General features: G+C 43.0%; 1 protein-coding gene across 2 annotated transcripts; it reads right to left on the bottom strand.

The window, feature by feature from the left end:
• Positions 1-475: 475 nt before the first annotated feature.
• LOC308107259 (tumor necrosis factor receptor superfamily member 19-like) lies at positions 476-19559 on the bottom strand. Of its 2 annotated transcripts, none has more exons than XM_080459510.1 (10): positions 19356-19559; positions 18381-18473; positions 17659-17772; positions 12352-12530; positions 11845-11930; positions 6047-6211; positions 3765-3893; positions 3094-3196; positions 2177-2397; positions 476-1188 (listed from the first exon to the last, which is right to left on the bottom strand). In XM_080459510.1, the coding sequence occupies exons 2-10, from the start codon at positions 18444-18446 to the stop codon at positions 1184-1186; spliced, it is 1068 nt and encodes a 355-aa protein (XP_080315636.1). In that variant the 5' UTR covers positions 18447-18473; positions 19356-19559; the 3' UTR covers positions 476-1183. The 2 variants fall into 2 exon arrangements, with proteins under 2 accessions (XP_080315636.1, XP_080315637.1); XM_080459511.1 differs by having other exon boundaries at positions 3765-3890.
• Between the last annotated feature and the right edge of the window lie 5083 nt (positions 19560-24642).

The raw sequence follows: 24642 nt of genomic DNA, 5'->3' as shown, positions 1-24642 counted from the left end.
GTTGCAGGTCACTGCCGCAGATGTAGCTACCTCCAGGGCAAAAAGACGATCACACACACACACACACACAGGGAAAACACGCAAACTTCCCACAGAAAGGCTGAGACTGGACTCAAACCTGTGAAGTGAGAAGGCTTCTCCCTGCACCAATGTGTAGCCATAAAAGTACACACTCAGGGGGGGAAAAATACTGACAAGCACCCGAAAAAAATCCTACTTAATTGCTCTATCAGGATAATGAAGAGGTTCAGAATCAAGACGTCGTGATTGTTTTCATTAGAATTATCAATTGGTGGTTGTTTTTTTTGCATGTGAAAAGCAGGAGAGTTTTCAACTTTTTCTTCATCATCCACAGTTGGTTTATTTTCTCCGATGTTTTGTTTGTGGAAAATCAAGATTTTTTTTTTCCCCCAGTTTGTCCTGCAAGTCATTTCACTGTGACAATCGGCATCATAAATTAAAGGACTGAGTTGGAACTTGTTTGTGTGCTTTATTTACAACAACGATGCGTGGAAGTGACGATTCACTGCCGTCAACCCTAAAACCATAAAAGGAGGAAGCGAACATGTCAGTCATGTCTATGTTACAAAAATATCCACCTATTTACTATTTTACAGTATCTACAACACATTTATCACTTGGACATTCCTCGTCTTGCTCCGTTTCGTCAAGATTGTCTTCGATGTGCAACGTCGTCTCTTTAGACAGGTTTTCTTCTTCTTCAACACTTTAAACTTTACAACATTTACACACAAAAGCTTCATAACACCAGCTGCTGGCTGAGTGGGACAGTTCCTGTTCTCCTACATGTGAAGGTCCGAGACATTCTCCAGGCGGAACGTACTTTCACTTCGCTCCGCCGTAATAAGTCGGCTCTCCTCTGACGTTTGAACTTCATGCGATTTATAACCTTCTGGGCCAATAAGTTCACATTGTTGTTGTTTGCTTGTTCCCCCCCTCGTACATGTAAGATATTCGGTTTGGACCGTCCGGCAAAAGTCTCCGAGGTCAGCTGCAGGCATTTCAATCGCCACGCTCATGAGTGGCTGCTGTGAGTTTATGTGGTGTGTGTGTGTGTGTGGGGGGGGGGGGGCAAGTGAGTAATCTGAGACAGGATCTTGGCCGTGGCTGTTGTTGGGTCCAGGGTGGTTCAAGGGTGGAACGCAAGCCAAAGAAATCCGTGTCATCCTGGGAAAAGAGCAGAGCAGGAAGAGGAGCGGAGACACGCAGTGATTAGTAACGTATCTTCCACCCCGAGCCAGCCAGGGCCCGACTTAAAACAGGATGGTCTTGTCTACATCAAAAGAGCTTGTTGCTTGTCTCTTGTTTCTTTTTAGCAGCTGCTCTCTGCAGACACACACAGAGCAGCGTCACATGCTATAAAAAGGCATCCCTGGAGTTCAAGAGCAGGATCACAGTATTGGTTTCAGTGTTTTGTACCGTGATTTCTACACAATCAAGGTTAAAAATATTCGTCGTTTCTGGAGTTTCTTCATATTAAAGGTCCCATATTGTGCAAAATTCACTTTCTAATGGTTTTCTAGCATCAACATGTGTCCCCATAGTCTGTGTATGAGGCCCCAGAAATGAAAGTCTGTCATATCCCTCACTTGCTCTCTCCACCTTTTACCAAATGTGTGCTCTAAAGAGCTAATCGGAGATTTTCCCTTCATGACATCAACTGGGGAACTAACCACTCCCTCTGGTAGTGGATACTTCCTTTGACCCTCACGCAGGTACATAAGCTCTGCCCTCAAAAATTACGAGCAGGCGCTATTCTCATCGCAAACACTACCAGAAAACCACACATGGCGTGGACAGACACGGCTCATTAGCATTTAAAGGTACAGACACAAAAAGAGCCTGTTCTCAGTAGAGCTCAGTAGAGGGAATTTTAGAAATTCAGGACCAATGCTGGGTTTGGGGAAATACACTTTGAATCTAATGTTGTTGGACCTCTGACACCTTGTGAAATTGTTGAAAGACTGTATAATATGGGACCTTTAATCCATAAGGAACGTCATCCAGATAAGTTAAAAACAGAATAATAGAACCCAAAACCTTTTGCACCAACCACTAGCAGGTTATCACCAACATTACATAATTCTGTTCCCTTGGCACCTGGTGAAAGCTCAATAGAAGTTTTTAAACAAATTGTCCAAACATGTCGGCTCACCTTCCTGAGTCAGCGCATGGTCTTTGGGAAGAAGTGTGTCTGTCACAGCTTCGCTCCTTTCAGGTGAATTCTCCTTAATCTCTTCCTCCTCCTCCACCTCTTCCTCTCCTCCCTCCACCTCCCATCTTTCCCCTGCTGGGGGCTCGGTGTCCCCGCAGCAGGTGGACTCCGGACGTTCTTCTGGCCACATCGGGGCGCCGTCCTCATTCAGGTTGATGTTCCTAGGGAAGCGTCATTTGAGAAAAGAAAAAAAACAAAAAACAACGGTGGTTATTATCTGCAGGAATCTGTGTTGGCAGCCACACCCTGCTGCCTCTATTTGTTGTCAGCACTTCAAAGGAAAGAATTACCCCTTTAAATTATCTGTGCAGCTCCTTGATGAGGCACTAGAAATTAAAGTGCTGCACCCAAGGCGGTTGAAGTCGGGGTTTCTTTAGAGTTGCTTAAAGTCTCAGCTCACTTAGGCTGATGGTGAATCACTCCCTGTTTCTGCAAGTGTCGGAGCACCATCTTCACCTCCAGTGTTTCAAATAGGCCCTTTGGACCAGTTGAACCACAAGCAGGAAGTAGCAAACCTATTCACACTTGAAATGCCTGTAGGTGTAGCTTCACTGAGCTTGTTGGAAGCTCGGCGTTGAGTTAAGCCACCATGCAAGCTACAGGTCTTTATAGTCACTCCCCTCCGGGCTGAAGAATGTTCGCGATCCTAGTCCCATGCAATTTGGATCAGTGTCTTCACTGAATGCCAGGTTATGGTCGGTATTGTAGCACTATGATCATTTAATATGGGGTTTAATAACAGCAGCCTTCCGTTAGTAATTATTCTTTTTGTTTGAAATTGCTACTGGCAATTTCTGCAGGAAAACAAAGAGCATGTTGTGATTTCAAATTATTACAACTTGTCATGATTTCCTCACCTGCCACTGAGACTCGTCTGAGACTGGAACGCACTGTTGTCCTGGCTGTGGCCAAAACTGCAGCTCTCGTCACAGCACAGAGACGGGATCAGGTGGACCGGACCTGAACAACACACACACACACATACACACACACACAATATTACCCATTTGATAATACGTCTCAGAAAAAGAGCATAATCCCCTCCCTGGAGTATTCATTGAAATACTTGACTGAATAACAGTTGACTATTTCCCAGAAAGGCGCATGATAACTAAAAGGCTGTCTGGTGTTTGACTTTTCTGCATCAAGACTTCAAAAACATTTACATTTCACAAAATATTCTCTAAATATTCAATAAATAACCGCAATTCTGAATGTTTTCCATTTGTTTTAGTGCAAAGTATATGAAAATATCTTCATAAAAAGGAGAAACTTACACAGAAAAAGAAGTTAAATTTCAACATTATGCCGTTCCGAATGAGCACACGGTGTCTCCAATCCCACAGACGACGAGACTGGATGACTTTTTAAAGGGTTAAATGTAAGTTTTCTTTGTTCTTTTTCATCCCACTGGTCCCATTCAACCCTTGGTGGTGACTTTACTCAACATTACTGCAGTTTAGATGAACTTAATCCCAATGTCTTTGCAAATGCACAAAAAACTAGATACCATTCTGTGATGACCTACCACAGGCGTGTCCGGGTCCGAGGTGACACTGACAGCAGGGTCTCGGGGGGTAATCATGAAGCCAGCGAGCGTCCAGGCAGGAGAGCTCTGCCCCGATGTAGGGGCAGTCCTGGGACCTCAGAGAAGCTGCTGAGGAGACACGTCACAAGATGATAAATAATCTCAGATAATCCAACTGGTACCAGCAACTAACGATGGGCTTAATATTGAATGAGACTGTGAGCAGATTTCTTAAATCGGCGGTTTATTTGGATGATGTGAAAACGCGGCCATCGATGTGATCGATTGTGAACAATCAACAACAGGTGATGACGGGTTGGCGTGGCCAAGCCTCCCTTCATGCTTCGATGTGGTAAAAGAATTTGGCGCCGTTGCTCGAGCTACGTGCCAACGAATTACTGACAGTTACTATGTTCTTAAGTTATGGTTATAATTGCTGAATCACTTTGCCAATTTTTGGGTTTGTTTGTTTTCACTTCATGGTTGTCGGCATTTGAGATGTTGCATCCTTGAACGTCCACAATGTTCGAGGACACGATCAGAGTAGTGCCAAAATCTTTTTAGCCTCTAAATCATTTTTACAGATTTGGCTTGATGGTTGACACACAGTTTCTGTGGTGTGACAGATTTATTTATCAAAACCGTTTTAGGATCTGCGATTGTAATGTGCTTGTTCCCAGTCCCCCAAAAAAAGAAGATAAATGTGAAGAAAAAAAGAAACTTTCATCTGTTGTTATAGGCCACATTGTGAAAAATCCCCGGGAGCTTTAAAGTGTTAAAAAGTTATAGACGCAAAGGAGAGGCCATCATCCTCATGTGACAGGCGGCACATTCGGAGCAGGTTCAGCTGGTGGTCTTTTGACGTCGCTTTAAAGCGCCGTGAGCAGGTTCATCGAAACAACACTGGGAAAGGAGGCGAGCCGGCGTAGCAGGGCGGATCGAAAATGCCAGAGATGCTTGTGTCCTCCATTGGAGATAAACGAAGAATAACAGTCGGCGCACAGCTGCAAAGTTTATTAAAACTGCCAGTTAAAATATGAGGAGCCTAATCGATTCAGCCTTGTCGACTCCGCCCCGATAGCTTTCTGAAGCTTTCTGAAGCTTTCTGAACGCTCCCATGACCTGGGACTTTTTGGAAAGTCAAAATATTAACCAACTTCAACGGAATCAGTGGGGAAAGTCAGATACGCATCTATCAGTGAATCAGACAGCGAACACGTAGAGCCAACTAGTTGGAATAAAGTCCAGCGATGAGTTTAAGACCCACAGCTTCTCTTGTCGTCAACAACAGGCCAGAATGTGAAGAAGCACCATTCTCTGCTTCACACGAGAAAAAACAAGTCTTGTTTTATTCATCCTGCCTCAAACAAAGGTGATTTGTTATTACAGATGTGATTCTTCACACTTTAGAGCATAATTACAGACAACAGTGTGGTCTGATTTTTCATGTCATTGCTTGATGTTTCTGTGAGTGTGTGAGTGTGTGTGTGTGGAAATGTCTCACAACCCCTCAGGTCTGTGAGGCCAATTAAAATCGCAGGATCTGCATGCCTCTGGAAAACAACTGAACGCTTTGTGGCTTCTCTTGGAGTGGGCCGGGTGTTTTGACTCTTGAAGGGGAACTAGTAACAGAAAGGCTTCCAGGAGTATTTTATTATGAAAAGACACAGCAAACATTAACAGTCAGCTGGTCACGCCTTCATGACTACCACCCTCTTTGTTTCAGGTGTGCTTACCGGGCAAACACGACGTCACTAAGACTTTGCCCCGGGATGTTTCACATACTCAAGCACTTTAGGCCTCAAGAACGCTACTCATTATTACACAAGTTCCCACAAATACACAACATTGGGGATCAATACATTGCCAGCCCTGTTGACGTCACGTTTTGTGCAGCAAATAATGCAGTTTTTCAGCAGTCTTATGAGAAAACTAGTGACAAACGAGGGCCGCCAGCGGCATAAATATTACAGTTTTCTTTCAATATTGCACTTTAAACCAAAACATTTGGGTTGATCATGCAAATGAGAGCATCAAAAAGATAGATTTAAAGGAACAGCAAGTCCACACTCAAATTGGTGATTGTCCACATTTGCCTGTATTTATTTGAAAATAGAAATGCTTTACGTTTGATGCAACGCAGTGATTCAATTTCTTAGACTATCACCATATAGATCACTTCTTTTATATGAGAAAGCTCAATGTGAAAACCCGTCTGCTAAAGATCTCAAAGCTCAACACAGATCTTGAAGTGATTGAAAATATAAAACACGCGTACTGACCACTGGGCTTCTTCTCCAGCAGCTGCCTCTTGCAGTAGATGACACACAGGACGAGCAGGGCCAGCAGCACCGTGGCCAGCGCGCTGCAGATGACCGCCGCCAGCGCCATGTCCCGCGGCCTCGTCACCATCACGGGCAGCGGCACCAGGTTCACACGCCCGCCGCCTGACAACGACATCAGAGGAGGGCGAAGGTGAGATTGAACATGTAACGACTGATGACAGTGGACCTACGACGATGCAGCCAGAGATTTCAGTCCGGACCAAGGAATAAAATAGCTTTGGAAGTTAAATATTTTAACTTCTGGTCTATTCACTGGAGCTCGTACTGTTTTACTGAGAGTATTGTACAAAAAAAAGGACAGAAGACAGTAGATTTGGTATTTCTATCTGCCAGTCAGCTGTTACAATAAGGGTGTGACATAATAAATGTGGAAGGACTTGACAGGAAAGACTGGATTTTCTATATGCGGAGATATCAAAAGGAAAACACAGATCTGTGGGACACCGGCTCGAACACTTGTTGTGTTCCTGCGTCTCTGATTTTCAATTCCGACTTGTTAGACACACTATTAAAGTGAAGCTTTGGCAGGCAGAAGGAGGAGAAAGTGAAGAGGTTCATGGATGTACAGGAGGATTGCTGCGTTGGAGGAGGAGACAGAGGGTGTTGACATCTTCAGCTTTTTAAAAAAAAAAAAACTATTTGGGAGTTAAAGGATTCGATATTTTGAATTCACAGTGTGTGACAGTTATTGAGTGGTGTGCATCGCTACAAAAGTGCAGAAACGTGTTCAAGACCTTCAAAGGCTCGCTTTACACGCCATAATCCAGCGCTCTGCAGCCAATCTCAGCCTTCACACAAGATCAAATTATTCCCCTTCGCCTCGGGTCAGACATCTCCTTGCTGAAGGTCTAATGAAACAACCCAAGTAGTTCAAAGGGAAAACGCCTGTGGTGGATTCCCTCTCTTCATCTGATTCTCTCTTCAAGATGATTTACAGACGTCTACCGCCGTCACCTTTAACACAGGTAACGACTGCCGGCCCCAAGGATGTAGCTCAGTTTACAAGTTCGCCACAAATACAAAATGTCAAGAGTTTAAAGCAGCCAAACATTCGGCTAAATTATAAATAAAAAACGGCTTATTCTACCTTTGCAAAAAAAATGTGACACTTTTAACAAATCTGTCAAACTTTAACTGAGCAGAAAATGACCGAATGCATTAAGTGATTGTGTGAAGGTTTAAAGACAGCTGCTTAATCTAGAATTTAACACGTCAAACATCATCACCGTTTTGTATTTTCGTCTCAATCATCTCGAAATTGTAATTTTTGGCTTTTCAATGTGCTGCTAACTTCACCAAGCCAGATGTTAAGTGACTGATTTTAACATTTACTGTTCAAAACTAAACCTCCACTACTTTTAAGTCCCTGCCTGTCGAGAGAATCTCTCCATATCCCCCAGTTGTACTGAAACTTTTCTGGAGTAACTAGGGAGCTGGGGAAAGTACCAGATTCCACGCAGGAGAATATTTCTGACTGCAGTCAAACTTCGAAATATCAGAAAACAAACAGTTAATATTTGAGTTTAAACACTCCTTGAACTGTTTGAAGAACATCATTTAAGAAGAGAGAGAATCATTATTATAGAATTTCTTTCTTAGTAATTCATTGCAACATGACCAGTCGGGAATTTTTACGCCTTCCTCTTCCTGCTGCAGCAGGGATTTGAACCCCCACACTCAAAGTAATGATTTAACACAATGTGCCAGCAGTTGAAACACTTTAGGCATTAGAGGAAAATCTCGCCGGTGAACATATAATTTCAAATATCATCATCATCATCCAGTCTGACTGTAGCAGTAATCAATGTTTTTGTGTCTGCGGCCTGCAGATTGAACCGTACGCGCAAACTTTCAAGCTCCACACAGATGAAGGGACTCTGAAATCCCGATCCAGCAGCTGCATGTTCCGCGTCCTCTGCAGATGGTAATTACGGAGGACAGAAACAAAGAGAAAGGAGTGTGTGATGTTTTGCAGACATCCTTTGTGATATCGGAGGACTCGCTGAGCCTCTCCAGTGAGGGACACTTCCCTAAAACTGTCCGATGTAAACGCCTCGGTAATTTACGGAATGAGCGTGAGCGTGAAAGTGAAGGCGTGGATTAACAGTGAACCAGAGCCCGTGTTTCTGCGGAGCAGATCGACCAGTTACCAACAAGAATATTATGAATGACTTTTTGTTTGAGGGACTCTTTTTTTTTTGGGTTAGATGTTTGCTTTTCAGTTTATTAATCATAAAGGCAAATGGCTTCAACCTTTTCACGTCCAAGAGCTCTTTGTTATGCAATGTAAACAGTGCTTCAGCCTCTGGGCAGCTTTTTTTATGCAGACTGATAGGGGATAAGGGTATTTTAAAATTCCTTCCGAGCAAGAGGAACCAAAAATCTAAACAGTCAGTTCGAGTATTGAGCAGTGGTTTGGTTTTGAGGAACAAAGACGACACATCAGTGTCAGACCTGAAAAACTTGAATTACTCGGCCTTTTAAAACAAAGTTAAACATTTGATCCCAGCAACAGAGGCATTTGTCTGGTTTGAGACTCGTCACTGTGCTGCGCTGCACGTCTGACCACTGCGTTCAAACACAGCCTTCATCGTCAAGGTCACACCCGGCTCATCCGAGGTGAGCATCGTGACCGACGGCACAAAGGCAGCCTGTTATCGGAGAGCCGGCAGCTGCAGCAAACGCAGATAAACCGCGGCCCATTGAAGGGACCTCACCTGCTGATTTTATCTGCACACAAACCAGAGCAATAAACTGCAGCCTTTCACAGACTCCCCGCCTGTTGACTTTATGGAACGCCACAGAGTCCAAATAAAAGAAGCACCTCTTTACACCTCCGAGGGATCTCTTGACTTTTGTTCCTAGTAAGTCTTTCAGAGGCTCTTTAGGTGAGCCGGGCCCGACTGATTCACAAAAACAGACAACACGGTTAACATAGTGTGACTGAAGTTAATCCACATGATTGAAGACCACATGAAATAGAAAAGGCTTTTTATTTAATTAAATTTTTTTTAAATCTTGCATCTATGAGCAAATTTTTGGTTTATCTCTTGATCTCTTCTTTATGTTAACTGTCGAAAAAGGTTTATTGTTTCATATTATTATACACAAATTCTTTTAATTTAAGCCACCATGAATACAGTAATTACTTATTACTACAACATATTTCTATGTATGTATGTATATATATATATATATATATATTTGATATATATATATATGTGTGTGTGTGTGTGTGTGTGTGTGTGATATATATGAACTATTTGTGTTACAGTGTATGCTGGTGTTAGCTGGTGTTTCTCTCCCAACAGCACTTTAGATGTATTTTCTACAGAGACATTGAGTACCTTTATAAGAGCTGTCAGCTCTTTAGTTGCTACTTCTTTTTGTTGTCATCTGTTCATCAATCAGTGCAGATGGAGCATGTTCAACAGGGAACATAATAAATTACTCATTCATCATCTTTTAAAATGAAATATTCCTGCTGGCACGACTTGCTTTAGATATTTTCTAATTGTGGCTTGATAACAGCATAAAAGCCTCGTGACAGCGGGGAGACAATTCAGTGATCAGTGCTGACATCTGTTACTTGGTCCGTTTTAATACTTTTGGGCTTTGACTTGCAGGCAGGCGGGAATGTTTCCTGTATCTCTGGTGTGTTTTGTGCAGCTTGTGACGAGCGGTGATTGAAATCAGTCGACTCGCAGCAGCAGCAGCAGCAGCAGCACGATTACAGTGGATTTTCTTTACGTTACAAGATGAAACAGAGGTTATCAAAGAGGAAGGAGGTTTGCTGGATCGTGTTTCCGTTGGCCCGTCCCTATCGCGCGCTCGGTCTAAAAACGCAACAACAGCGTGCAAAAATGGGAAGTGGCCGCAGGAGCCAAAAAGTAAAAGTAGTGACTGTTTTATGAAATGAATGAAAAATGAATTCTTATCTGACTTGTGTGCACATCTGAGGACATATTTTTATTGCAGAGCGCAGGTAGCATTCCTTTGTGTGTGTGTGTGTGTGTGTGTGTGTGTGTGTGTGTGTGTGTGTGTGTGTGTGTGTGTGTGTGTGTGTGTGTGTGTGTGTGTGTGTGTGTGTGTGTGTGTGTGTGTGTGTGTGTGTGTGTGCACTCTGCCGTGACACTGAAAAACTCCAGCAGATGAAACACATTAAAGAAGCTGAAGGAATCCATAAAACACAACCTCATTTTTACTAAGTTCCAAAAAAGCCACTGGGGGAAAAGGGAGGAGACGAAAAGTAGGAGGAGAAGCGGGAAGGGGGGGGGGGGGGGGGTAAAGATTTACAGTCCACCCCAGATGGGGACTGCCTCCCCCTGCGCAGCTGCACCATTGCCCCCGGGCCGGTGTGGCCTATTAGAATGATCTGCCCTTTAAGTTTTCACCACCCTCCTCAAGATAACACAGGAGGGAGAGGGGGAGGGGGAGAGGGTGAGGGTGAGGTGGGGGGGTGAAAGATTTTCAAACATTTGGAAATGCTCCAGTGAGAATCCTGGTAGAAGCTAACTACCAGCTATGTTCCCAGACACAATGACCATTTTGTTTCACGGGCCTCCTCCAGTATCGGAACGGGAAGCTGCACAGATGGACAAATGAGCAGACCCGGGGGGGGGGGGCTACATCACTACACAGGCTCAAAACAATACCCATTATTTATGCTTTTATGCAGAGGGGAAATCAAGCAGTCAATGGAGCCACCGATCTTGACACGTCGGTCGCGCCGAGAGCACACAGGCTGTCTGATATCCTCGTCTCCGTTTATTTAACACCGGGGTGAGACCTCTGGCTGGGACGGCTCCTGATGCTCACGCCGCCAAAAGCTTCCTCAGAACCAACTTCGGCATCCGCTGCCACCAGGAAGTCACACTCAATTACGAAAGACATAAGCTCCCTCACATGTTGGTTTTATGTGGAAACTTAAAATCGTGGGGTGACACTCGTAAAGGCCGGGAGAGGAGACTTAATTGGATCTGCAGTCTGCAGGAATGTGAGCACATTGTAGCACTGCCGCTGCCTCCTTTTTTTGCATAATAGCAATAAATTAACGCAGCTAGAACCTGCACACTCCCTCATATGTGTTTACCTTGGTGCAGCACATGCAAGGGATTTTCTCCCTTTTTTTTCCCCCCCAACAAATGCTTTTGATATGTTTTGTCTCAAATTATCAATGGAGGTCTTGTTCAAGGAAGTTTGTTCATTTAATCCATACTGAGTGCTGAAAATGAGTGACATGCTCTGAGCTAATATAATCCAGCGTTGGCAAATCCACTATTATGTTAACGGTATCCATTTCAGCTTTTCAACTGCTCGCCTTGTAAATCTGAGCATTCATTTGCACGTATAGCGTAGCTGGCTGGCGAGTGAATGAAATATGGCTGGCTGCACCTTTGAAACGGCTCTAGTTCTGGTTACTCCGAAAGGACCGTGTGCTGGCATGTCATATCAGAGTGTGTTTGTGTGAGTATGTGTGTGTGTGCGTATGTGTGTGTGCAAGCTTTGTTGTGGTGTTCTAGCCTGGATTTTGGTGCTCGTAGCATTTGGCGAGGAGTTCAATGGTGCGTCGTTGATGGTGATGTTTGCTCTTCTACTATTGTATCCCTGTTGTTTCATGTTAAAACACCATCTATTGCAAAGTGGAGATGAATAGTCGGTATTCATGAGAGGACATTTAACTAAACATCGGTTCAGATGAATTAAAAAAAAAAGAAAAAGAAGAAGATGCTTACAGTTGGGCTCATACGGAGGTGGAGGATCCCCACATGGTATACACTCCATATCCAGGAAGCCACTTAATTTTGTCTTCCTGTAAAATCTGTTGAAGACATGAGATGACCTGTGTGTTAGCCACGAGAGGATGGTCGAACACGTTTACCACGGCACACCCTGGACAGGTCACCAGTGTATCGCAGTCACACACACTCAAATTGTAATTACGAGCTATAATTCTTATATTGCCTTTTAGCAGATGTTACCTTTAATACTTACGTTGGCCTATTATAAGTGATTATGCCAAACCTTGCAATTCATTTCATTTCCAATGTTTGAAGGTGCGTGCATGAGTAATTAAATCCCCAAAAAATACAGTTAACACCATGATTTGATTCATCAAACATTGGTTTCATTAAACATTGTTTGTAACAGATTTTTTTTTTACTTTTTTCTTAAAGTGTCTACATTCAGTGTTCTTCATCAGTATTCTGAGTAGTTAGGAGGAGATGTGTCCGTCCTCTCACCCTGGCAAACAGTCACCACACACGGCGTTACTGGTGGTGGAGCAGTTGCCCTTCTGGAAGCGGTTGATGAGGCCACAGTCCAGGCAGGGCTTGCACTTCTGCTGGCTCCGGTCTTCTTTGAAGCGACTGCTCCGGCAGGGCACGCACCGGGCATCCTCTCCATAACCAAAGCCACATTCCTGGAGGGATTAATGGGAGAAACACCGGGTAAGAGGTGGGGTTGGAAGGTTCTGGGGAGGGAGGGGTGATGTGCAGCTGGTGAAAAGCGGGCTTGAATGTGGGCTACCGGGGGTCTGGAATTAAAGAATGATCCTGGCTCACGGGATCAGAAGAGAACAATGATCTGCCTCTTTTGAGAGTCCATCTTACACTGGCAATAATCTCCCTGACTCTCTCAGTATGAATGAGTGCCCTTCCGCTGCAAGACCCAGAAAGGCCATGCATTTGAATAATAAAGGCTCTGGGGAACACCCACTGTTGTATTATTGCAGGTTTATTGCTGCGTTTTTGTGCGACTGCCTCTCCAAGCAGACTCAGTGAGTGTCCCCGTTGATTGAGAGGCCAGCAAGCAAAGGAAACGCTTCAGGAAGGGGGCAAGGATTACGGAGTGATATATGGAGAAAACACGATGAATACTCTTTTTGTGCAACAATTGAAAATGCACTTAAAAAGCACAGCTTCCTACAACTGTGTGAATGATCTAACGCTAAACCACCCTTTGAATTTGTCCACCTGAGCCAGGCAAAATCTAAACGAGGAAAGCTGTTTTTTTTTTTCTCATGAAAAAATCCACTTGGACATGCTTCATTTCTTCTTTAAACTCAGATCGGAATCTTGTTTGCTTGGTTGATTAATGTATATTATAGAACCACTCCCTTTAAAGAGTTACCTCTGTTCTTCTCTTCTTCACAGTGACATTTCTAAAGTTTTTAATCTCTCTCTCTTTTTTTAATGTTCCTCTCCTCACCTTTTTTTGTGATTTACCTGATTGGCTCCCAGTTTTATCGTCAAAACTCACAATGAAAGATGGATGACCTCAATGGCAAACTGACATTTACATGACAGCTGTTACTTGTGTGCGCCACAAGCGTGAAAACACCCCGCGAGGATGACATCATGCATTGATCATTCATTATCAGCTCCATAGCAGCTGCCCTCCCGTTATCCCGTGTTGCCACACTGCTATCCAAATCCACTGCGATAAACGGGCAGCGAGAGGAGTAGGGGTGCTCATATATCATTAAAGTGAAGGTCAGCTTCAAACAGGCCTTCTCTCTTCTCTTCTCTCCTCGCCCGTGTCCCGTTTCACTGCCTGGGCATGCAGTCCTGCAGGAATGTGGGCAGAAGCTTCTGATAGGCGGGGGGGGGGGGGGGGGGGGGGTGTAGTTTGGGGGAAGCAAGCTGGCAAGACATAAAAATGGAGGTTGGAGGCAAAGATGTGATCTTGTGATGGCACCACCAAGTCGAGACAGAAGATGAGGAATTCGGTGCTTCCAGCCAAACACTTGTGAGGCTGACACTGAACCCCTGGGCCGGGCCTGGCCCGATGTGGACCGGCGAAGCCTCCACTCCTGCAGCTGTTGCTGCTAACTCTCCATATAAGGACTCACCCTCCAATGGGGCAGAGCTGTGGGACACAGAGAGGGAGTGGATGGGGGTGACTGATGAGTGATAAAGAGGGGAAAGGCGGAATAAAGACTTGGCTGCCCACAGTTGCATGCCATGATCTTTCCTTTCTCAAGACAGAGACGGAGAGAGATAGAGAGACAGTTCAGGCCCGGGCAGGATGACTGCTGCCGCACTGAAACACGTCACTCTGAATACACCAAAGGCCCGGTCACAGTGGGGGTACCACACACTTGGTTCTGTGACCCACTTCCCCATGAAGAAAAGGGGCCCTGGGATGATTCATCCCCTCTCAACCCAGTACTGGCACAAGCTCTGTCCGTGGGGCACCACCACATGGCAGGATGGGCAGATTTGATGCAGACACAAGCAGGTCAGAGCACTAAAACAGGAGGAAATGGAGCCAACTCCTGCCCCTCTGGCCCGGGCAGCTCAGATCATCAAGGAGTGATCGCTTTCTTCTATTAACGCCGCAAACAAAGACCAACAGAGCCACCCTGGACTGGAGCTGGTTTGGCAGCTAATAGAAAATACAATACACTGTGGGAAGTTATTATTCATATGACAAGAGACACGTACAATGTAAAAAAAAACTCTACTAGCACATTAACACCATAGTACATACATATCTGCTGTATAGCGAACTGCCACAAGCCCTTTCATTGCTGAATGAAGTTTGAAACCGTATTCAAGGTCAGGGTGAGCTGCCTTTTGGATAGCATGTACACAATAGCCGAGCTCACAACTCGTCATGCCCGAAGTCACACGTGTGTGTTTCATGATTCTCACAGAGATAAACATCAACTCCAGAAAATGTAACACCAACTGATAATGGCAACAAATCCAATTCATGGATGTTTTGTTGCATTATTGCGCTGCCTATGTTGGACTTTGCTGTATTGTGTTGGTTTTTATTAAACGTTGTTTCACTTTCTGTCACGGTTTACAAAACATCAATCATCCTCTAAAACACAAGAGGAAGAAAGTCGCAACACTTTGCATTGTCCAAAGACACGCAGGTCCAATCCCTAGTGGAGATGTCTGTGAGCACAGACATAATCTGATAGAGGAGAAAACGTTGTGGTTGGGATCATGTCAGCAAAGTAAACATCCAAGTGTGGTGGTCCTTCAGGTTTAACATGGTGCTACTTGATTTCACCCTCAAACCATCAAATAGAGGCAAGTTCAACACAACCCCCAGTCCGATCTCCTGATCTAGTTTGAGAGAGATTACACAGTACAGCGGGGGGGGGGGGGGGGGGGGGGTCATGTTCAGACACACAGACATTTCTGAGATTAAACAGGGAATCATGACAATCGCTTGATGAATCAACTCGGTAAAAAAACAAACTTTCCTTCTCTTATTTTGCATGTTCTTGTTCGCTCACTGCTACCTGGCTTCATTGACCACAGGATTTACGCGTTGAGGAATATCTGAATCTGGTTTGCTGTTCCACTCCGAGTCAGTGCCACCCAGAGCTTCTTTGTGCTGAGAGAGGGCGCCGCAGGAAATGCTACACTCTTGCTACATACAATACTACACAATGTTGACACATCAAAGTTGTGTTCCTGCCTTTTTCTCCCTTTGCTGGACGTCTTCCAGACTTCACTGGAAAGCAAGTCCTCCTTTCTCCTTCATGCTTGACGTGAAAACAGACTAAGTAACTTCCCCCTGAATGAAACCAAGAATGAAATATATCAGGGAGAGAAAAAAAAGGAGTACTTCTAATGGACGTTTTCTATGTGTGGCTGGGCTTCTTTTTTCTTTTTTTTTTGTAGCCACAGTTTAGTGTAGAGGGGCTAATTGATGTTTGTCAGCCCGCCTCAGAGTGGCTTCCAGAGGCAAAGTTCCAGAGCAAACTGGGCCACATTCCTCTGGGATCTCTATGGCAGCTGCACAGAGGGACTCCAAAAGTTTGATTCCCTCCCAAACAGTCACTCCTGCCTTTTCAGAATATGAACAGATTGTCTCGGTTCCCCTGAACTCAGATCACAAGTTGTTTCTCTGGGAAACTTTCTCGGCGTCCAGGCTCAGGTCTCCACTTTGAGCCGGCATCCCGCTACCTTCAGAGAAAGAATGAGGCGGCCAATTATTAACCAGGACCCCGGGGTGGCTTGCAGCATTCATGCCTGTTGAGCTGGCAGAGCAACACGAGGACTAGTGAAGCGTATTACCAACCACAGAGTGCATGTCTGTGTGCACTGAGATTAAAGGCAACTGGGCTTAAATGCATGTGTGCGACAGATGTCAAGGGGTTATACAGACTTTTTTTCTTTTTTTTTTTTTCCCATCAGCCCTCAATGATGTAGTGGAGTGTAAAGTCACTAAAAGTCAAGTTAGCAGATGTTTTATTGGCAAAATAGTCTTTGCTTCATGCTGCATATAGGCAACATATTCCCTTAATGTTAAATCTTTTGAAAGAGTTTGTGCTTTTGGGCTATTCATAGAGGTTTTAATGCTCACGGTTTGTTTAGATGAATTAACAAATATTTTCATACAAGCTTATGTGGGGCTGCGAGGAGGCGTTTCTGATATTCAGTCCAGGAGTTCTCAAACTTCTTCCAATAACAGCATGTTCAGAGATCTTTATGAAAATGGTACGGCTAACTAAGTCGTGCCATCGTTATGATATAAACTCGGTGTAATAGAACATTGCCATTGTTACTTTAGGAGGACATTGGAGTTGCATTGAGGTGATGATTTTGGCTTCTGTGAGCTTGTTTGTCAAGCAGTTTTACACGTAAACAGTTTGCATTGAAAATAAGAGCGTTTAGTATGAATGCAAAACACAATTGTCTTCCTTTTATTAAAAGTAAAATAGTGATAATGCATGTCTCATAATCATTTAACTATTTAATTATTTTCGTTCTACTCTAATATTCTTACTAAACTGTGGCAACAACTCCAAAAAGCATATGACAGAAAATGATTGGTGTTTTTTGGTTGTTGGTTTTTTTTTTTGCTATCTGTTACCACAACCTGTAAAATGGTTCCATAGACTTGTTTGATCACAGACTTTTTTTTTTTTTTTTTTTTTAACCTTTACATCTCTGCCTATACTTGCAAAAGTAGGTTGGCTGCGGTGCTGCTGCCAGAGAGGAAAGCCTTTACTTACCAACCTTAACCAACACTACAGAGGCCTGTTGGTACAAAGCACACAGAAACCTGCGGCCAAGGTGCAGGAGAAACTGTACTCCCAGCCGAGAGAGCAGCAAGCTTAGGCATGGCTTGGTTCAAACAGCAAGACAATAAGTTGGACGGGTTGCAGAGAGAGAAAAACAATGGGAGCCATTCAGCTGCATAAGGTCAAAAGTATGGGTGTGACTGATTAAAGAAGGGTCGGTGTTGTACAAAAGCTAATAACAGCCTGGCGCTTCTCTGCATGAAAGACAGGAAGCAATAAATAATGTGGGTTGCCTGGATCAGATACACTTTACTAAACACTGATGTCCATTCTTTCCATAAGCCCAACAGTTTCCCCTCCAACCAGGTTTTTCAGCTGTTTTGGATCCCTTCTGTTGGAACACAAAGGATCCTAAATGAACAGTGACAGAACTTTTGTCCTTTTCAGGTGGACACAAAACCTTTTAACTCTCAGAGCCTCGCTCTATACAGGTGAGATATTAAAATGCAGAAGAAGAAAAAAATAAAAAATAACGAAGAAAAGGTTTAGTTCAAACCTTTGAAAGCTCCTGTCCCGCATCACACTGTTTGCAGGGCTTACAGTTCCCAAACCGGTCCTTGTATTCCAGCTCTCTGCATTCCCGGGTCTCCTCCTCGGCTCGCACGTGAATCTGACAGGGAGAGAGAGACGATTGGTGAAAGTTTAGAGGTTCCTGCGTTCCATCATCACTTTCCTCCAGCAGACTCATTACAGAGAGTCTCCTCATATTTTAGGACAGGGGGAGTGGGGTGGTGGAGACAGGGGTGTACCCCCGAGGACTCTTCTCGTAAATAAATCTCATACGGTTGGGAATAGATAAGATCAAACTTTAATGAGCCCTGTTGGGGGAACTGTAAACCTGCAGCCGAGAGAACAATCCAGGCATCGCCCAGACCTGGGACAGGAGCGCAGATAGCAAACACAATCAGGACACCACAGTGGATGAAGGTAAAATGACACCCGGCGCTGAAAGAGTGTCTCCGGGAGGAATTTCACAGCTGCGTGAACCACAGTTTAGATGATTGCATTTATGTTAAACAAACACTGAAAGATTATAGCATCTTACATTTGTATGTGTTTCGCAACTCATGCAAGCATTAAGTATTCAGTGTGTGTTCAGCAAATCTCCTCCTGCAGAGTTTACTGTAAATGTTTACAAGACAAGATGTGCAGACGATAATAGTGGCCGAGAGCAAACAAAAACCAACAACAACAGCACATTGAATAGAAGACACTCACCCAAGTGGAATACAGGAGGTGCAGAGTTAGCACCAGTGACAAGGTGTGCTGAAGCGTCCGGACCATTTTAAAATGCCACTTGCTTGTTTGCACCTGAAAGAACAGAACAATTAAACACTCAAGAGTGTATTTTAAGTGCGTCATTAAAGTCTTTATTCTCTGTGTTGAGCATCTTATCGGGAACAGAGGTATATTTGAGGATGAGGTCGGAATTCTTTGATAGTTTGCATAATAAAAAACAGGTTCAGGACGGTTTCGCTCCATAAACAAAACTGATTTCCCGGTGAGTTCTGCCAATGCTGCGATATACAAACGTTTAAAGAGATATCTGGCAAAGTCACAAAGAAGAATGCAATACATTTTCATTGTTTAAAATAAACGGTCAAGCCCATCAAATACACCATGACTTCAAGTAATTACTGTAATAGGGAGTCTGAGTAATCCCGAGCATGTGGCTATAACAACGATGGTAAAAACATCACATTTATTGTATTACAGTCATGTGATGTGTCACATGTTGGTACGTATTTAAATGAAATCATATATTGAATGTAGTCAACGTTAACTTTTCATATAATATGTGGTCACATTGTTACTTTAAATGCAACATTGGTGCAACTTTTACAAAGTTTTTGAAGGAATTCAAATGCTAAATTAGGTTCAACTATAGATGCTGATGATGAGAAGCTGTAACTTACACCTGAAAGTTGAGGACTATAAATAAATAAAAAATTTACAAAATATTTGCAAAAGCAGCTCAGTGGAAGAGGGAAAACTTATAATATTACCACAATGTGTCTGCCTCTCGTGGAAAACTGTTACTATTATAGCAGGATATTGGTGAAAGCCTCGGGTAAGTCTGAAGGGATCGATACAGTCGCATGGCATCATGAGAACAATATCCCTTTACAGACGGGAGGTGTGTTATTGTGTCTCGAGCTCTGCACAGAGAAAGAAAGTCCAACCTCCTCTTACCTGCTAATATGGAGCCTGTTGATCGAAGTGTGGGATCCTCACAGTCTGCTGGTGGCGTGTTTCCCCGCACCGGTCCGCTCACCATGTCAGCGCCGCAGCTCCAGCCTGCAAAGCCCCGCACAGACCCGCACAGACCCGCAACGGCACAGCTCGGCTCCGGAGTGAGAGCCGCGCGCGCGCAGGCTCGAGCTCAGAGTCAGCGCTGAGATCAAAGGCGGAGAGAGGGGCTGGCTTTATGGATCTGAGGCGGGTGTTTCGGCATCAAAGCTCACACACAAACACACACACACACACACACACACACACACACACACACACACACACACACACACACACACACACACACACACACACACACACACAAGAAAATGCTGAATAATATGGTTATTCATTCATCAATTGAAAACTGAGAGGACTTACATCAGGATCCTGCTATTTAAGACCCAAGTCTATCACAAACATTGTCCACTGACCTCCACAGTCCCCACGCAGTGTCTCAACAATCCCACCTGACAAGTTTTATTTCGCTTTTCATAACCATTGAAAAGTTATCCCAGCAAGAAAACCTGGCCTCACCCGCAGTTTGTGGCTTTTCATTTTGGAGCAGGACAATATTAAATGACTTATGAAGCTGCCATTATTAAAAGCTGCCTGAGGTTTCTGAATTGGCTGAACTTTTGACCCATATGATAAGAAACAAAACGTTCACATTCAAGTGATTAACTTCGGTTTCAGAGTAGTGAGAACTTGTTTGAAACAGTAGCTCATTTCCATACATCATCTTCAGATCCTGTTTATCCAAGTTGAGGTGGTGCTTACTGTGTACCTTTAACATTGGACAAAACTCAAAGCAGAAGCTGAACAGGTTGATCTGGTAATTATCTTTTTGATAGAATCCGCAGCATTCAGCTCAACAGACGATAGTGGTTCATGTGGATCACCATTAGTCAATTTAAACGTAATGTAGCTCACAATGTCACACGTTTCTATTAGTGACGTCCAAGTTTTTACAAAATGTTGCTTAATTTCCATTCAATAAAGGAGACATGTAAATGTATATTGTTGTTGTAGTAATAATTTTGTGGGGATCTTTTGACAATGTTGATGAACTAAATCTCTTAAACTGCTCACTTTTAAAACTAAAGATAACCACAACAAGAGTGACATCTGACAAATCTGCATGTATTAACACAAAATGTACTTGTCTTTGTGTACTTGGTGAAGATCTGAGCTCCATGAGCTCCACTGTGAGTCTGAACCGAGGCAAAAGACACAGAGGACAAAAGTTCAGCGCTGCAGTAAAAGTGGCCAATTACTGTACAAGTCTGGACTTGTTCTGTATCAATTCCAGGAAATCAGTGAGTACCTCACAGTGTAATTATCTGTTCCTGGGCCTGCCATTTATTATTAATTCTTGTTTCTTTACATGCATTTATCACAGCATCGAACAAATCTTATTCCCTCATTACTACGTTTGGGGTAGGCTTGTATCACTGTCATCACCAGTCTGAGTCGTGCTCACGAAATTCGGCAGAGGAGTTATAATTTAGTTTGTCTTATTGATGTTTATCAGGGATTATTTAGCCGAGTCAAGTAACTAACAAGGTATAACCAGACCTGTATGTCACTGACTTCAGTCTGGCTGTGAGATCGAGAACGTGAGAGGCGTGAGACAGCAAGATTTTCAAGCTTTGCTGTTGTCGCCATCTAGTGGAGTAGTGGGTTATAAGTGACTCTGCAATCGTGTGCGTGTGTGCGTGTGCGTGTGTGCGCGTGTGTGCGTGTGCGTGTGTGTGTCTTTAATGAGGCGTGTCACTGAACGTTTGAGTCCCATTGATCGCTAAAACACCCTGATGTCCTCCATTACGCACCAGTTTATGTACCAGTGGGAGATCAAACCACTGCCAGAGTCCAATCAGTGTGAAATGATTTACCAGAGGAGATCAGACAAACCTGATCTGCTCAAAACAGATGTGCCTTTCACGTTGGGCTCAAACCTGCTTTTATCATTGTGCCTTCTTTTGTACCAACAGTTAACCCTTTATAAGACTCTCAAATTGACTTTAATGCACCGTTATATGCATATTATACGATAAAATACTGCACAAAGTGGTGAAAAACGGACAAAAGTCACACATATCACATTTTCTACGTATCCCTGGAATCCCCGCTCTGAAAGATTACTAATACAATATTGAGCATTGACTTTCAATGCAATGTGTGTTTGGCCAAAAAAAAGCACACTGAATATACTTTAAATTTAAGTTTAACATAATACAGTCACTTGCAGTAGTTTTTTGGGTACAGCACACATGTCAAATCACAGTTTCCATATTTTTAAGATAAATGCATTAATGAATTTACACTAAATGGGGATATGACATGCTTTGTTGAAGGAGGAGGGGGAAACACGATGGTCTTTGTGCTGTTATAAGTAAAAACTAACAAAATATGTTTCCTATATTACAATATTTACTTTAATTTACCATTGGTTGTTCCAAAATAAACCCTAAACGAAATCACAAAATGACCAATTATGGAAAACAAAGGTTTTAAAGCTGTGCATCATGTCAGCATATTATGACCCCCCCCCCCCCCCCCCCCCCAATGTTTTGTTTTTGTTTTTGCACAAAGGTTCCTGAGAGGTTATGATGGAGTCATTCTGTTCCCTTCAGGTTTAGAATAATCTCCAAAATGTTGAGGGAAAAAGTAAAGTCAGGGATGCATCCAAACACCTTCAATAGTAGTTTATGCAAATAAACGTAAAGCGGATGTAATAATGTACAAATGTCATGAATCCAGAATTTTTCCTATTAAAGACAATATACACAGTTTAGAGGGTAAGACATTTTTCCATTTCATATCTAATATTAGATTATTTGGTGTTGAAGCAACACATTCCGCAAAAAAAGTCGTAACAAGGGAAATAAAACTGGAACTGGAAAATAAATATATGTTATATTTAACATCAGTTCATCTCTGTTTCAGTCCTGTCCTGCAGAATGTGAACCGTCTTTATAATTTATAACTGATGAATTATAAAGACTCTCATGACTTAAGCAGTATTTTTGATCACCTTTTTTGAGTCCATCTTCAATACGTTCATACTGATGATTACAATTTAATGTTTGTTTATTTGCATTTCTTCAATTTTGTAGCAATTTATTATTTTAACCCAAAGAAAATCCTGATTTGTATGTAGATTTGTTTACAAAACAAATGGCCATGTTGTCATTTTTATACTTCATTATTGGTTCAAGAAATTCCTGTTGACAATGCAACGTAATGTGATTAAGCAGTAACAAATACTATGTATGTACACTATGTACTGCGATGGATGGGGGACTTCAATTGTAATTCTAGTATTTCAATTGTAATTGATTACAAACTTTAATAGTACTTGAGATTGTCAGCCTACATATACATTTTTAAACAGCACTTACAATTGAAATTGATATTAGGTCATATTAGGACAAAGCTCATATTTGGACCTGGAAGTCATAGTAGCATGTTATAATATTATTTTAGTAATAGGTGACCACCTACTAATTATGGAACTGGATTGTGAACACAGTTATCGTCACTTTTCTGAATGACATTGTGAGGTACCGGGATTGGATTGACTGCAGTCTTGTGTCTTACAGTCCGGATCACTTTCCCCTGCTGGTGACTTTCTTTTCTTTCACTCATTCATCCCACAACCAGGAGCTGTGGAGCTTCTGTCCCTTTAAGAGACCTTGTGCCTTTCCAAAACCTGCAGTGTGAAACTGTCCAGGGGTGTTCACGACAGTTATAAACTGCATCATAAGGCTGATTCACTTTTAGCTGCCATCAGAGGGGCCAGTCAGCTGTGTCCTCCTCCTCCTCCTCCTCCTCCTCCTCCTCCTCCTCCTCCTCCTCCTCCTTCCTCCTCCTTCCTCCCCTGCAGAGCTGCAGGATGCTGCGCTGCTGCTGCTGCTGCTGCTGCTGCCTTCCTGGTTTAAGTATCTCCCTCTCTCTACTGCGGCACAAAGACGCGCTCCTCTGGGGCGAAAGGACACTGGAAATTCACCTCAACTCCAAGGATGTTTAGAGATTTTGCAAATATGCCTGAATACAATGATTGTACTGTGTGAGACTGCGAAGAAGGGAGGAATCTGTGTTACAGCCCTGGGCAACGAAATCCTCGTGTTCTGGTAAGTCCGACGTAGGCTGTTTTCAGACAGGCCTGTCACGTTTGGGGTTATTATACATGTATATATATATTCTGTTATATGTCGTTAATGCTTTTTTTTCTTCTTATTTGGTGCAAACAATCAGCTTCACTTAAGTTGGGTTTGCATGCATTAGAAGCTCAATATAGAGCCACAAAAACTCAGGTTTTAGTTTAAAGGTGCGATAAGTCCTTGACTTCCAAGCAGTGATGCTTTTTTTTACGTAGTCCTTTTTTTTATTTATTAAAAAAATATTTATCAGAATCACTGCACCAGCCTGTGTTATGATTTTTAAACATGGCAGTGATGTTGCAGACTATAAACGGCACTATGGAAATGAATCAGAATCTAAATCAACCAAAAAGAGAAGCGCATGCACGGAGTATTTTGATAAGATGTTTAATGATGTGAAGTCGGGTTTTATAGATGGTATAAAGAGGCCCCGGTCTACAAAGTTAATGTGCGCATCTGTGACTGCAGTGTGCTGGAGTCCGAGCTCTCTCCAAACAGACTACAGCTCCCACAATTCACCAGAAATAACCCATCACACTTCTGGCAGCAGTACAGTATGGTATGACTTCACTTTTACAGTATCGTCCCATCACCATCACACTTATCTGCATATCAAGTCAGCATACCTTGACCTGTAATGTTGTGCCAACCGCTTATTGAGGGGTCTAGTGCTGATTTTAGTCTGTACAGGCTTTTTGCATTTGTGTTTACTGTAAATTTAACTCATGTATGTCTATAGTAGATTGTTGGTAAAGGTAATGACATCAAGATATATTATTTTTTCAGTCTGTGGAGTAAAAAAAAAAAAAGGTAATGGTGCAAATAGTATTTGTGAATTGATTAAAAAAACAAAAAAACAAAAAAACAATTAAACTAAAAAAAAGCCTGTGTGTGATGTGTGAGGCACTTCTTTTCCAAAATGTGTTGCCTGCAGGCCTAGATTATGAAAGCCCTTGTTAGAAACCACTCATCATATGTATGAGTAGGCCACTACCTTAGAGATCTGGGTTAGTTTGTTGGTGTTAACGTACACGGTGGCAGTCCTAGTCAATCATAGTGTAAAGGTGCTACTCATCGAAGCT

This window comes from Lipophrys pholis (genome assembly GCF_963383615.2).
Source record: "Lipophrys pholis genome assembly, chromosome: 3".
Classification (NCBI taxonomy): Eukaryota; Metazoa; Chordata; class Actinopteri; order Blenniiformes; family Blenniidae; genus Lipophrys; species Lipophrys pholis.
This window is presented reverse-complemented; position numbering and strand designations above follow the sequence as displayed.